Source organism: Salvia hispanica, chromosome 4 (assembly GCF_023119035.1).
Source record: "Salvia hispanica cultivar TCC Black 2014 chromosome 4, UniMelb_Shisp_WGS_1.0, whole genome shotgun sequence".
Taxonomy (NCBI): Eukaryota; Viridiplantae; Streptophyta; class Magnoliopsida; order Lamiales; family Lamiaceae; genus Salvia; species Salvia hispanica.
Genome location: NC_062968.1, coordinates 29,500,268 through 29,515,074, shown reverse-complemented (window position 1 = coordinate 29,515,074; position 14,807 = coordinate 29,500,268). Strand labels below are relative to the sequence as shown.

General features: G+C 34.8%; 1 protein-coding gene across 1 annotated transcript; it reads left to right on the top strand.

The window, feature by feature from the left end:
- Positions 1-2,307: 2,307 nt before the first annotated feature.
- LOC125218299 (membrane-associated progesterone-binding protein 4) lies at positions 2,308-5,994 on the top strand. Its single transcript, XM_048119932.1, has 9 exons — positions 2,308-2,514; positions 2,598-2,674; positions 2,783-2,854; positions 4,213-4,250; positions 4,641-4,684; positions 5,026-5,072; positions 5,315-5,489; positions 5,586-5,758; positions 5,839-5,994. The coding sequence occupies exons 1-8, from the start codon at positions 2,410-2,412 to the stop codon at positions 5,751-5,753; spliced, it is 726 nt and encodes a 241-aa protein (XP_047975889.1). The 5' UTR covers positions 2,308-2,409; the 3' UTR covers positions 5,754-5,758; positions 5,839-5,994.
- The last annotated feature ends 8,813 nt before the right edge of the window (positions 5,995-14,807 follow it).

Sequence of the window (14,807 nt, the reverse complement as noted above, 5' to 3'; positions counted from 1 at the left end):
AGGCTAGTCTAGAGTAGTCCCAACTTGCGGCTGAGGCCATCGATCATCCGCTGGATGCCTTCGATTTGAGCCGGGTTGGTCGCCTGCATGAGGGCGGTGTGCGCGTCCAACAACGTCCGTGTAGTCGGAGGAGGCCGCCAAATCCGAGTAGGCATGGGCCGCAGTCGAAGTCGCGGACGGCGTCGAACTCGGGGTCGGCGACGGGGCCTGGTCAGGCGGCGCGGCGGAGGAGGATGTGGCCTTGCCCTTGCCCTTGGCAGCCTTGACGCCAGGGGGACGCCGGGAGGACATCGGTGTGCCGGAACTCTCATCCTCGAACACCGGATTGTTGAGGTCCATTGGAGACGCGCCGCTATCGCTACTTGTATAATCAGCGAAGGTGCGCTTCGACGCCCTCCTCCTCGCCGCCGTCGATGGGGGAATCACACCACCAACGAACTTCTGTTTGTCCCTCAAGAGTGCCCAACACTGGTAGTGCTTGAAATCGTCGTACAATGAAATGTACAACTGCATCGTTTTGTCCCGCACATCCGTAAGACTCTCGCCACTGCCATGCTCCCTCTCGCACTTCTCGTACTCCCCCGCGAACAAATTTACGTGCTTCTTTATTTGATCCCAGTGCTTGCGGAGCTGCTTCCTGTGGCGCTTGTAGGCGTACGCCGGCTTGGCCTCGTTGTATTTCTCGGCGATGCGCTCCCAATACGCAGTCACCTTCTGGTTGTTGGCATACACCGGATCCTCCGAAACATCAATCCAACATCTCGTCAAGACGATGGATTCGGTGTCGGAGTAGTTCGTCCTTCCCGGGGCGAACTCTTCACACACCTCCGTTGAAGGCAACTTCTGGGCTCGTGCCTTGGTCCGCTTCTTCTTGGTGGCGGACCCAGACGCGGCGGCGGGCCGGGCGCGAGGTGCGGCGGTGGGGAGAAGGCTCCATGTCGGACAGCCCGTACGAGTCGGTGCTGAAGTCGGGATCGTACTCGGTATTGGTGTCGAATGGCTGGTATTCGTCGGGTTCTGTACCCGGCCATCGTGCACTACCGAACATCGGACTATTCGGATAATCTCCGGAATCCATTTTGCTTGAAATCTAGAAAAATGTAGTGTGAATTTGAGAGTGAAGTGAGTGAAAAATGAAGTGAAAATGAGAGCAATATATAGGTTTTGAAAATTTAATAAAATTTTTAAAAAATGGAAACGCGTCGCATCGTCTGCGTCATCCACATTGGCGGACGATGTGACGGACGATTGAGTATCCTCTGCGCATCGTTCGCGGACGATGGTTAACCCATCGTCTGCGATGCTGCAGTGACGCGTCGCATCATCCGCACCATTGTGGATGCCCTTACTGAAAAACTCGGAGTGCAATTTTCTATACATACTCTTATTACCATTTTCGTGGGAAGATTACCTATTTAAAGAAGAGTATTCTAATTCAATATCTCAAGAATCTAAATAATTTACATATTCCAAACAAACTACCTTTGTAATCTTAAGAATCTAATAATTACATATACCAAACAAACTACGGTACCTTTTAATTAGGGGAATGATATATTACGTATTTTATGTCAGCTATTTATATGAGGATCACTTTTATTTAAAGTTTGGTTTATTATTTAATTAATCTATTTGAAATTATGAGACTATGAGTAATTCGAGCTTTGATTTTTATAAATTTTGTGAAATTAAAAATTTCAATATATTTTTTAATGTATTAAAATCAAACTAAATATATAAATTGAAACAATGTTAAATGTGCGTTAAACGAGAGTGATACTCACCTAAGTTATGTAATATATCATTCTTATCTTTAATTAAATATGATAGAAGTCCATAGGAGAGAATTTAATGATTTCTAATTCAAAATATATTTAATTTGTGAATTTTATATTGTACAAATTCCTCATAATTTAAATATCTGGAAATTCAATATTTTTATTTTCCTAGCTCAAGCCTAGAGATAGATTTAACTAATTATTTGTGTTTATATAGAATAAATACCAATGAAATGCTGCGCTGTATACTTGTATTTGCACTCCATATAGTAGTGCAGAATAAATAAAAGTGAGAATGTATGAAAAATTGAAAATATACCAATAATATCATGGTTATATGAAAATTTACCAATAAAGATTGTGAAAATGAATAGAGATTTATTTTAAGTTAACAACATTAATACTTATATACTACTAGTAATAATCAAAAAAGAAAAAGTTACTGCACACAGTCAAAAGTGTTGGACATGGGCCAATGGCGTGTCGATCAAATATATAGTACGATCCTGACATCTGCCATTTTCTACCCAAGTTCATCCCTAGCCCGACACAGACCCGGGTTGACCCGATTCCGTCGCTTACGGTTGAGAGATTCTGTTCGTTCGTTGAGTCGATCACAACTGAAGTGAAGATGCGTTGGTCCCCTTTTCTAGGAATTCCGATTTTATTGGCCTTGCTCTCTTTCTTCCTCTTCAATTTCCCCCCTCTCAAATCCCCCACCAATCATCCTCCGCCTGTACGCTTTTCAATTTCACATCTCTGATCCTAATGCCATCTATACACTGTTTCTGATCCACCTCTCTTCAATTTTTTGTGCAGAGGCTATTCACCGCGGAGGAGCTAGCTCTTTACAATGGAACTGCTCAGCACCTGCCGATTCTTCTTGGTATTCTGGGGTACTGATTTGCTTTCAAATTATTCAAACAAGAAAAATCGAGTCCTTTTTCGTGGTTTCTGTTTATCTAATGTTGTAATTATCCTTTGCTTGGGTGTGATTAATACAGGTCGGTTTTTGATGTGAGTAAAGGCAAAAGCCATTATGGTGCTGGAGGAGGCTACAACCATTTCTCAGGAAGGTTACTTATTTCTTTCCTTTGATTGTTAAATTCAGACTTTCTTTTAGATGTTTTTGTCTAGTTTCTATGACGGATGTGTATATTATACGCGATTCATGTTATATCGATAACTGCTCGAAATGCATAATTTGGAATTTTGATGTGTATAACTCATTAAAGTATCTGATTAGGCTAGATTTGAGTAATGTTGTCGATAGTAGAGGGAATTGCTTGATATATAAGAGTTTCCTTGGACTGTTTTGTGATTACCTGTTGGAAAGGGATTATGGTTGCATTCGGAGCTATCATTTGCTGATGCTTTTGGAATATAGAATCGCCGTCTAGATCTGAGTTTGATTTTATTAGGGGGTTTCTGTTATCTTATCCAAATAATGGCTTATATTTTATTAAAACTTGTTTGGAAAGTGTGGACAAATTCATTTTATTTCAAATGGCTGTATCCATGGATGGAGTTGTGGACGTATGGTTTTAACTCTTAGGACTATTTTGTTTGCACCTGTTGGAAAGAGTAATGGCTGCACTCTGAGCTATCATTTACTGATGCTTGTGGTATGAGTTTGATTTTAGTAGTGGTTCTGTTAGCTTACAAAATATTGGTTTTAAAATAATCAAACTCGTATGGAAACGCCGGGCAAATTCATTTTTTCAAATGGCTGTTTCCGGGGATGAAGTTGTTGATGTATGACTTTTATCCAAACTGGACATGCTTACCTTTTCTCCCCTGAATGGTCTGTCCAACTCCAAAGTAAGAATGGTTTGGAGAATCGTGGTCAGTGTTTTTTGTTGGTTGTGGTGAAGAATTCTGAAGGAGCTACTTTATAACATAGAGTTAACATACATTTTTTCTTGCATAGCTCTATTAAAAATGGATATCTAAATAGCTTGATTTGTTGAAGAATAAACAACTGTATGCTTCAAGATCTAAATGGATGTTGTAGACTTGTAGTGCAATCCTGTTTGGTAAGAGATGGCATTTTGTAATGTTGCCAAAAAATATCTCTCAATCTTATTTTTGCAGATTTATTCATTACTTTGAAGGGAGACGGAATCTGATTTTCAAATAATTGATGGGTGAAATAATTTCCTATTCATGTATGAACCATGTTATGAGAAGATCCTATGATTCAAATGAATATAAAATAGGAAAAAGTTTTTTTGATTTATTGTTCTAAACCCAGTTACCAAGTAAACGAAATTGATTCTCTTTTTGTAACAATTTCACCTTTCCCTTTTTATATTATCATGTCAACTTTGTATATTTTGTGCAATAAATATAATCTTAGATCAACGAGATTCATGAAGATGAAATTACCAACTCCCTTTTTTGTATGCTCATCTTTGATTAATGATTTTCTTAGGGATGCCTCACGAGCATTTGTCTCAGGAAATTTCACTGGTAAGTAACTTCCGTCGTTTCCCAACTCTCTATGTTTGGGGTACAAGTGACCATAAAACAGTTGCATTGAGTAGTGCTTTACTGCATCAAGGACATTCACAGGAACATTCAACAACTAATTAGTAGGCCTCTAACTGGTAACATGATGTTATAAAAAAATACAAAATAAATGCTGCTAATAATGATAAATAGTAGTGACAATAATACCTAAAAGTGTATAATAATAAAGCCTGGTGAGGATATATATAACAATAATTACAATAAATAACGGCATTAGCTAATATTCAAAGTGATAGCATTTTAGAAAATCAAATTATCACTTGAAAATTTAGTACCTCAAGTTGTGATCAGTTTGTTAACTGTAAAATTTTCTTTGATATATTCACGCAGGAGATGGACTTACCGATAACTTGCATGGTTTGTCTAGCACTGAGGTAATTCATTTAATTTCACTTTTGTGTTGTTATTTGATTATTTTCTGTTGACAGTATTTCATGTTGGCATCAAAGAATCTGCTTATATTCAAATGCTTACTACCAGTCAGTCTCATAATTTAAAAGGCAATATAGGACTGCAGCTAACTAGGTGATTCAAAGTTCATGCTTACATTAGGAATAAATTAGTCATTGTTTCTATCCTTTCTTTTCAATTACCAGAAGAAAAGATGCATCCTCAAATGCACCGTATCTAGAACATGTCTTCTCTTACGGATTTATTGCTTCTCATTTTATAATTGGAAACCTTTCATGTTTGATTAATTTCCAATTTTCCATAGGTGAAAAGCATCGTTGAATGGCGAGATTTCTACTCCAGGACATACATGTATGTTAGTATTGCATTTATTATTATTTTTTTAAAAAACTATTGGTGATACTATTATTATGTACGTGTTGAAAAATTGGCACCGGCACTAACCCTGGAAGTATATTGTTTTGATATATAGTTCTTTGGTGAATTAGTCGTTTAATCCTTTTAAAGGCTGATTCTTCACCCAAGCATATTTTATAATCCATATTTTCTACAATGTAAATAAAATTGGTCTCTCAAAGTCTTATATATTACAGATTTGTGGGTAAATTAGTCGGTCGTTATTACGATGCTGAAGGAAACCCAACAAAATACTTGAAAGGGGTTGAAGCAAAGGCAGCCAGAGGCGCTCAGCTGCTCGAGAAGCAGAAGAAAGAAGAAGCTAGTGTAGTCAGCTGTAATTCAAGGTGGAGTCAGGAAGAGGGATCCGAGGTATAAGTTCTGTCTCACAAATTCTATTAATTTTTAGTTGTGTTTGCTGTGACTATTTGTGTCGGAGTGTATCTCAACTAGAACAATTTCATTCAGGTATGGTGTGACGAAGGTTATCCTAGGCTAGTTCAGAGGCCCGTTGAAATAGCTTTGACGGGGAAAATGAGCAAGCGATGTGCTTGCTTCAAAGAAGACGAACTGGACCACGTCGGGTTAGAAGTCTATGACGGATGTGATTACTTATCCAAGACATGCCGATTATAGCACAGGTACAGCATCTATACTACTCTACGTCATGTTGTCAGAGTTTTGCAGTTTTGTCGCCATAATATCCGTCTCTCTACATCAGGTTTATCCTCCCGATAGCCCTGCTTCGGGCAGCCAGATTTGGAACAAGTATGTTTATTTCCCTTATGCAAAATTTTCCAAATCATTGAAGATATATATACAGTGGAGTTGTATATTGGCTGATAAAATTTTATGCACAAATCATATTTTCTCTGCATGTTCTCTTTTCCGGTATGTGTGAATCCGTTTTTGGTTACTAACTAACTAACTAACTACTCTATCCGTCCCACTACAGTAGTTGAGGCATTTTTCTGGGGCACGCATATTAAGGAATGAGTGTTTAGTTGTTCAATAAAATAGAAGAGATAATAAAGTAAAAAAGATTAAATGCTTTGTTTTTTGCCATAAAGAGAAATTACTCAATTACAATAGGACGATCGAAAAGGAATATGACTTAACCTATGGTGGGACGGAGGAAATATATAAAAATATATAGAAGGCATGAAAGGAATGAATTTGCTCTATAGTTACACATGAATTATAATTTTTTTCCTTCCGATTAAGGCCATACTTTTTCTCCTTATCCATTTGTTACTCTATTTTTAGCCAACTAATGACATTATGTGGACGTAGTAAAAGGCAAGATCTGAAAAATTGGAACATACCCCTAGTTTCATTTCACACACAAAACCATCGAAACCCGATCAACTATGGCCCGTGAGGCGCAGAGAGAAGCCACGCCTCTGTGTGGGGCGGGGCGGCGTCCGTGGACAGCTGAGGACGAGAGCGAGGAGGCGCCAGTGTGGACGTTTAGGGTGATGGTTCTAGGGTGCACATCCTTCTTGTTTCTCTTGGTAGTGAACAAGTATTTGGCGACGGAGACGAGTGAATGCATCATGGGGATGGGATTGACTGTTGTTGTTGTGTATCCCTTAGGTTTTCTCATGGGAAAGCTTATCCCAAGAAGAGTGGTTTATTATCCCATGTTTAGATTGGAGTTCTGCACAAATGAAGGACCCTTTAGCTTTAAGGAGTATGCATTGATATCCATATTTGCTAACTTGGGTGCCACCATTGGTGGATTAACTTCTTCTTCTATCTATGTGTCCTACATTTAGGTTTTTTGTGTTTTTAGATATCTTTCTTGGATTATTTTGTGTTTTCCTCTCTTTAATAGAATTTGATTTTATGAATTTTTGGTGTTTATTAGTATGGGCACTATTGTAGCGAATTTATCGTAACTTTGGAACTTTTGGTTGACTGTTGATTAATTCCACGACTTCAAAAAGTAGCGAATTAAGCCATAGCTTTTGTACATTTCTCATTTGTCTTGTGCGATTAAAATTTTGATGAAATTTGTATAATAGCTGATAATTGTTTGGAAAAATCTTAGAAATAATTAGTTCATCAACTTCCGAGAAAGTGGTTAAGGCTCTTTGTAGGACACCTGTGCCTTGTGAGATAATTAGTGGTGAATGAAATTCTCGGAGATATTACCAGATTGTATATGTAGTTTAATGACTTACGGCCTACTCTCAGACATCAACTAAAGCGATTTTGTATTATATTATTAAATTTTATAGTTTTATTTCTTGTTCTCCGTTGATTATTATCGTTTCTCGATCTCTCACTTCCATCATATTCTTTAGTCCACCAAAATTTGTCCCATTTTTCCATTTCCGTTCGTCTCCCAAAATTTGTCTTATTTCATTTTTACCATTTTTGGTATTGGACCTCATATTCCACTACCTCATTCCTATTAACATTTTATTATAAAACTAATATATAAAAGTATTATCCACAATCCACTAACTTTTTCAACTCACTTTCCATTACATTTCTTAAAACCCGTGCCGGATCAAAGTGGGACAAATTTTGATGGACGGAGGTAGTATAAGTCTGATTCAATAAATAAAGAGTAAAAAACAATTTTAATCCTAAATATATGACCGAAATACAAATTAGGTCTAAAACATAAAAGACAAATGAAATCCGTATCGATCAAGTCCATTTTTTATGGTCCCAATTTTTGACGGTCATTATAATTTACTCAATCATAAAGAATTGGTACGTTACTTAAACAATTGGGCCGGCCCATAACCTACCATTGGAAAAGATGGGCTGCAAGAACCTTAATCACTTTAGTCACCGAGTTGTGTCTTTTGGAATACGGAGTATAATCTATTTTTAATTGAAATTGTGTTAAAGGAGTAACTTGCTTTTACTAAAATGATCTTATTACTCCTCCTTGTTTCTCTTGCTAGTGAAAAAGTATTTGGCGACGGAGATGGTAGATGAGTGATAGGTTTGGCATTGTTCTACATTAAAGTGGTCGATTTCTAGATGTATGTAGTGGAGATATAATGACAAAAGATATACAAGTTTCATCATAACGTTAATTGTTGAGACAATTGCAAAAGTACAAATGTTATGGTTTAATTTGCTACTTTTGAAAGATACAGAACCAACTTATAGTCTAAAGTTATGATTTAAATAACATTTTTTCTTTCTTAATAGTGGAAATAGAGAGGAAGATAAATGGTGCACTAGGTACCTTAAGTTATGACTATGATTTTGAGCACCACCATTATTTAGTCCATGTTAGTATTACTTGTTTGTTTCATGTATAGATTTTATTAATTGTACTTAAAAATTAAAGTTCAATTTGTTCATTTTATTAGTAACTTTTAATAAACAAATAAAATAACATATTTTTTTATTTAAGTTATAAAATCAATTATATGAATAACAATTTGAAGATATTAGAATCATACTAAACAAATAAACAAAATAAATAACATAACACTAATCATTGATTAAACGAGAACAATAATGACTAATGATGTCCATATACAGTATATACTAACATACCATAATATTTCACCACAAACATATCATAACATTTATAAGTCAAGCATTAATTAAATATGAACATTAATTCTTTATATAATTTATGAAGATATCATTTTATGCTGGGTAGTTGCATAATAAAATAGTACTCCATCCATCGTATGAACCCAGGTCATCTTTTCCTTCCTCAAACTAAGGGGTAACAAATTCATAATAAAAATACTAATTTCTAAGTATAATCTGTTTTTGTTGGACATTATTTATCATCATATATTCAAGATTACATAATTGAATATAAATAAAACAAGATCTTCGAATATCATGTATTTCACGTATTAACTATAAACTTAATAGGATCGAAAACTTACCTTCACGATCCATAGCGGAAGCGATTGGAGAAGACTGAGAGAATTTCCTCGGACTCTTTTCGGCGTAGTGGCGCAACTTCAACTCCAAGGATTTGTTTCTCTCTCTTTCCCTCGTTTATGTGTTCTCTATAATGTGTGTGATTTGATGGGATCACCACACTTGTATTTATAAGCAGAGAGAGGACAAACCCTAATTCTAGAACCTTAAAGCCCTTTTCATCAAAGTGGCTATTTAATTAGGACGTTTCTTTTTGACCAAGTAATACCAAAATCATATTAAATAATTGAACATAATAATTTGATTTGATTTTGTTAGCCAATAATATATCAAACCATAATTATATATATGCGTCCTTTTCTTCCCTTAATAATCAGAGGAATAAAATACTATTCCTTTCTCTTAATGATTATAATCAAACGCATACATATACTTATAATTATGTTAATATATTCTTCATTTTCCTTATTAGTAGAGGAACATATATTTAGTCAAACTTAATGACTAATTAGGAAACGTCTTACATAAATCAATATATACAATTGACAGTTACTCCCTCCGTCCCAGATTTGTAGTAACATTTTACCATAAAAGTCCGTCCCACATTTGGAGTAACATTTAGAATTTACCATATTTGCACATAAAATTTTACCCCATTATTCACTAAAATTACACCCAAATGCCATTATTTATATTAAAATAAATCAAAACAAAAAAAAAAAACCAAAAAGTCAAAGAGGGACCCACCTTCAACCAACTCACTTCATTTATTACACACTCCATCATCTCACTTCATTTATTACACACTCAATCATCTCACTCCACCATCTCATTTCATTTATTACACACTCCACCTCTCACTTCATTAATTACACACTCTACAAATTCATTAAAACCCGTGCCATAACTAAATGTTACTACAAATGTGGGACGGAGGGAGTAATTAATTAGGGAAAAATGTGTCTAATACCAAATTAATGTATTATATTAAAAATCCAATTCTATTTATGATTCTATCACATATGAGACATAAAACTTACATTCTCCCACTTGGCGAACATGTGGGACACAAAGTTTTCGATTCTCCCACTTGTCACACTTGACAGAGCCACAATAAAATAGACATAATAAACATAAGGCGCGCATAATATTGGAATTTATAAATACTTTCATCATTGGTAAACATAAGTATTATATTAGAGAGACTACTAATGCGAGTCATGGCGGGCGTATATCATTCAATCGATATAGTTCCTTCCATGTACCACATCACCAATATCCACTCTAATATAATCTATAAGTGACACCGCGTCCGTAATTGTCTTATTTCAAGACCTCCTGCATTAATACTAAAAACGTACATATGCATTTCAAATAATAAGTATATGCAGGAAAAGTAGAAACAACTTTATTGAATTCAAAATATCTATAACTTAAGTGTCTGAACCAACATGGAAACATAAAGATTAGACGTTTCCATACCCAAGACCCATTATGTTAACTTATTCCATAAATGTCTTAGGCGGTAACGCCTTAGTCAATGGATCAACAACCATAAGCTGCGTGCTTATATATTATATAGATATTCTTTGTTCCCAAACTCCATCTTTCACGACAAGAAACTTTAATTCCATGTGTTTAGCTCCTTGAATACTTGTCATACTTACAGAAAGATACGATTGCACTATCATCAAAATATAATTTCAACGGCTTGGATATTGAGGAGACAATACCAAGGCCTGAAATAAAATTTTGCAATCATTAATGCTTCAAAGCAAACCATAAATTTAGCTTTAATGGAAATCCAATAATTTCTAGTTGATCAGATTTCCGTAATGTGAGCATAAAATCTTTTGTTCCCTTTAAGTATCTCATTATTATCTTTGCAGTTCTCCAATGTTCAACACCAGGGTTACTTTGGTAACGGCCTAGCATTCCAACTGCAAAGTTGATGTCTGGTCTAGTACAGACTTAAGCATACATCAAACTTCCCACAATAAATGCATAAGGAATATTTTTCATCTTACGTTCTAATTCAGTTTTTGGACATTGATTCAAACTGAATTTGTCACCTTTATGAATTGGAACAACACTTGGAGAACATGCACTCATGCCGTATCTCTCTAAAAGATTCGATCTATGTAGCTTTTATGAGACAATCCAAGAGTCCACGTGATTGATCACAAGATATTTCTATCCTATGACATAGGATGTCTCACACATATCTTTTATGTTGAAATTTTTAGAGAGATAATTTTAGTGTCATGTAGTAATCCAATGTCACTATTAGCAAGCAATATATCATCAACATACAAAACCAAAAATATGAACTTGCTCCCACTAACCTTGAGGTATATACACCGATCAACAGTGTTTTCTTTAAAACCAAAAGCAGTAATAGTGTCATGGAATTTAAAATACCATTGTCGAGAAGCTTGTTTCAGTCCATAAATTGATGTCTTAAGTTTGCAGACTAAAAATTTCATTCCATTTCTTAATGAAGTCTTCAGGTTGTTTCATGTAGACTTCTTCTTACAAATCGCCATTTAGAAAAGCAGTTTTTCACATCCATTTGATGTAGTTCCAAGTCGAAATGGGCTACAAGTGCCAAAATGATTCTAAGTGAGTCCTTCTTTGATACTTGAGAAAGTCTCTTTATAATTAATGCTATCTTTTCTGAGTATAACCTTTGGCAACAAGTCTGGCTTTAAATCGTTAGATTAAACCATTTATGTCGAATTTGGTCTTGAAGACCCAATTACACCCAATACACTTTTGTTTATCGGGTAATTCGACAAGGTCCCAGACTTTAATCCATAGATTTTAACTCTTCTATCATGCATCAATCCATTTATTAGAATTATTACACTTAATGGCTAGTGAATATGAAATTGGATCATTATGTATTCCTATATTACATTCGGATTCTTGGAGATATTAGCCACAGTCATCAGAAATACCCAACCTTCATTTTTGTAGAAAAGCCTTAATGGCACTTCTGTAGATGTTTTTTTTCCACACCCATGTTCAATGACTTTGGCATCATCATTAAGTGGTTGGTCATTCAAATATTGTTAGGCTGTTCAACAATATTTGGCACACTTAATTCTTGAGGAAATGAGGGAAGAAGGTTATACCCTTATTTCATTAATGACCGCATTATGAGTGTTAAAACTCCCACTGATCTCACCATTCTCAAAGAATCATATATTTCCAGTTTCCACAATTCTCATGCTATCATTAGGACAATAAAACCTATACCCTTTGGATTTTTCTGGTAACCCATAAAATAACCAATAATTGTCTAAAATCCATTTTTTCTTTTCTTGCGAAGAGTATACTCTAGTTTCCGCTGAACAGCCCCAAACATGAAGGTGCTGCAAACTGGGTTTTCTACCTGTCCAAAGTTCATAATAGAGTCTTTGGTACAACCTTACTAGAAACCCGGTTTAATACATAAATAGCGGTTCTAAGAGCATAAATTCACAACGTTATGGGTAAGGTAGAATTATCATACTTCTAACCATTTCCATGAGAGTTCGGTTTCGTCTCTCAGCAACATCATTCTGCTGAGACGTACTTGGCATAGCATAAATGCCATGCTTTTCTAAATATTTGGCAAAAGGTCCATGTAATTGACTTATTTTAGTGGTACGACCATAAAATTCACCACATCTATCAGATCGAATAATTTTCACCTTTCTATTTAATTGCCTTTCAACCTCAGTCATAAAATGTTCAACTGTGCCTGAGATTTTTCTTGCAATAAATAAATCCATAACGCGAAAAAATCGTCAATAAAGGTGATAAAATATTTTTCTCCACCAAAAGTCGAGACATCAAAAGGTCCGCAAATATCTGTATGTATAATTTTAAGGAGCTCATTGCTTCTTGTGGCATTTTTAGTAGTGTTTGGTTTGTTTACATTTAATACAATCCACACAAACGGTAATGCTTGTAAAGTCTAAATTCGAATGAATATTATCCTTTATAAGCCTCTTAATTCTTTCACTAGAAACATGATCCAGTTCTTTTATGCCATAAGAATGATAAATTCGAATGAATATTATCCTTTGGATGCTCCTTCGATTGCAATGTGAGCATGAGATGCACCCATTCCATACTTCTTCATCTTACGCTCCTCCTAGACCAATACGTTACCCAATTCTTTAAGAGTCCACTAATCTTTTATAATGAATCAATTTGGAATGGTCCATATTGAGGAAGTAAGGAAGTTAGGATGAATTGGACAAGGAAATCCTCATCCACCTATAATCCTAATTTTAGCTTAGAAGAGATGTTATTTATGTCCATCACATGCTCGTACATAGTCCGAGAACCATTATATTGCATGCTCATGAGATCCTTCATAAGTTTTCCTGCAATAGACTTTATATGCAGTTGTGAAGCGATCTTCAACATCCTGCAAACATTCTTTTGCAACGTCAATCGTTGAGACTTTTTTCGCAACGAACATTCTAATGAACTGTAAACTTAGTCTCGTTAGATTTTTCCCTAGCATTATGGGTAATCAGCCAACTACTTTGATCATAAAATAATTGGCTTATCATTCAACAGTGTTAGGTCCTAGTCCATTACTTCAAGAGTGAACTTAAGTTTCTCTTTCCATTCAAAGAAGTTAGTTCCATTAAGTTGGGGAACGTTTGAGGTAAACATACTAGTAGCAAAAAATATATGTTTTTACATTATAAGAGCAATTAAGAAATGAATGCTCACATATAAAAGCTTTGAATAATAACACGAACATTAATTTGAAAACCCATATCGTGAGGCAATTATGAAAACTCCTTTGGGTAGTCTTCATACAATAATAAAAATCATGCTTTTAATATCCATATCTTAGTTCAATAATTGAGTAATAATAAATTGGCGTTAACTTTGGGTAATCGACACCAATTTATATTATTAACTCCATTAGTGTTCATTATGTCGTAAAGACTATTTCCTTTGGGAATCTAGACCTTTTATGACAAACAAACTATTTAGATAATGAATAACCACAACAAGCATGATGATTAATTGCATAAATGGATTTTCATATCAATTTGATTATAAACTCTTCTTATTTTACCTCACTTTGGTGATTGCAAAATAAACATAATACAATCAAGTATGTATAGAGATTAATTGCTTAAGCAGATTCACTTAATTTGATTATAGACTTTTATTATTTTATCCCACTTTGGTGATTGCAAAATATACATAATATAATCAAGAATGTATAATGATTATCTGTTTAAGCAAATTTTAATATGACTTTGATTATAGACTCTTCTTATTTTACCTCACTTTGGTGATTGCAAAATAACAATAATATAATCAAGAAGGTACATATCAAAATATGAATTGAATTATGTAGTCATTCATTCCACCGTCTCGGTAGATTCATAATCTTGAAGCATTTAATTGAAATCTCAATTCACCAATACATATAATCAAACTCAATTTACATACAATATATACACAGCCAAAATACCAAATCAATTCCATATACATAAATTGAATCAATTATGGAAACGATATATTTCAAACATGGAAACGATTAATTCTCAGTAGTGAGCATACAAATACGAATTGACAATTCATCAATTAAAAATATCCATAATAAAAAACTATGGAAACAAGATTTCGATTAATAACCAAACCAATTTTCAAAACATCCACAAATATTTAAGCATATAATGAGAAGTAGCAGCAGTCGGCAAATTTCATTTTTTCTTTTTATAACCAATTCCAAACAACTTAAATTTTATGTATACACTTCTGATTACATAAATATTGTTACATATGTAA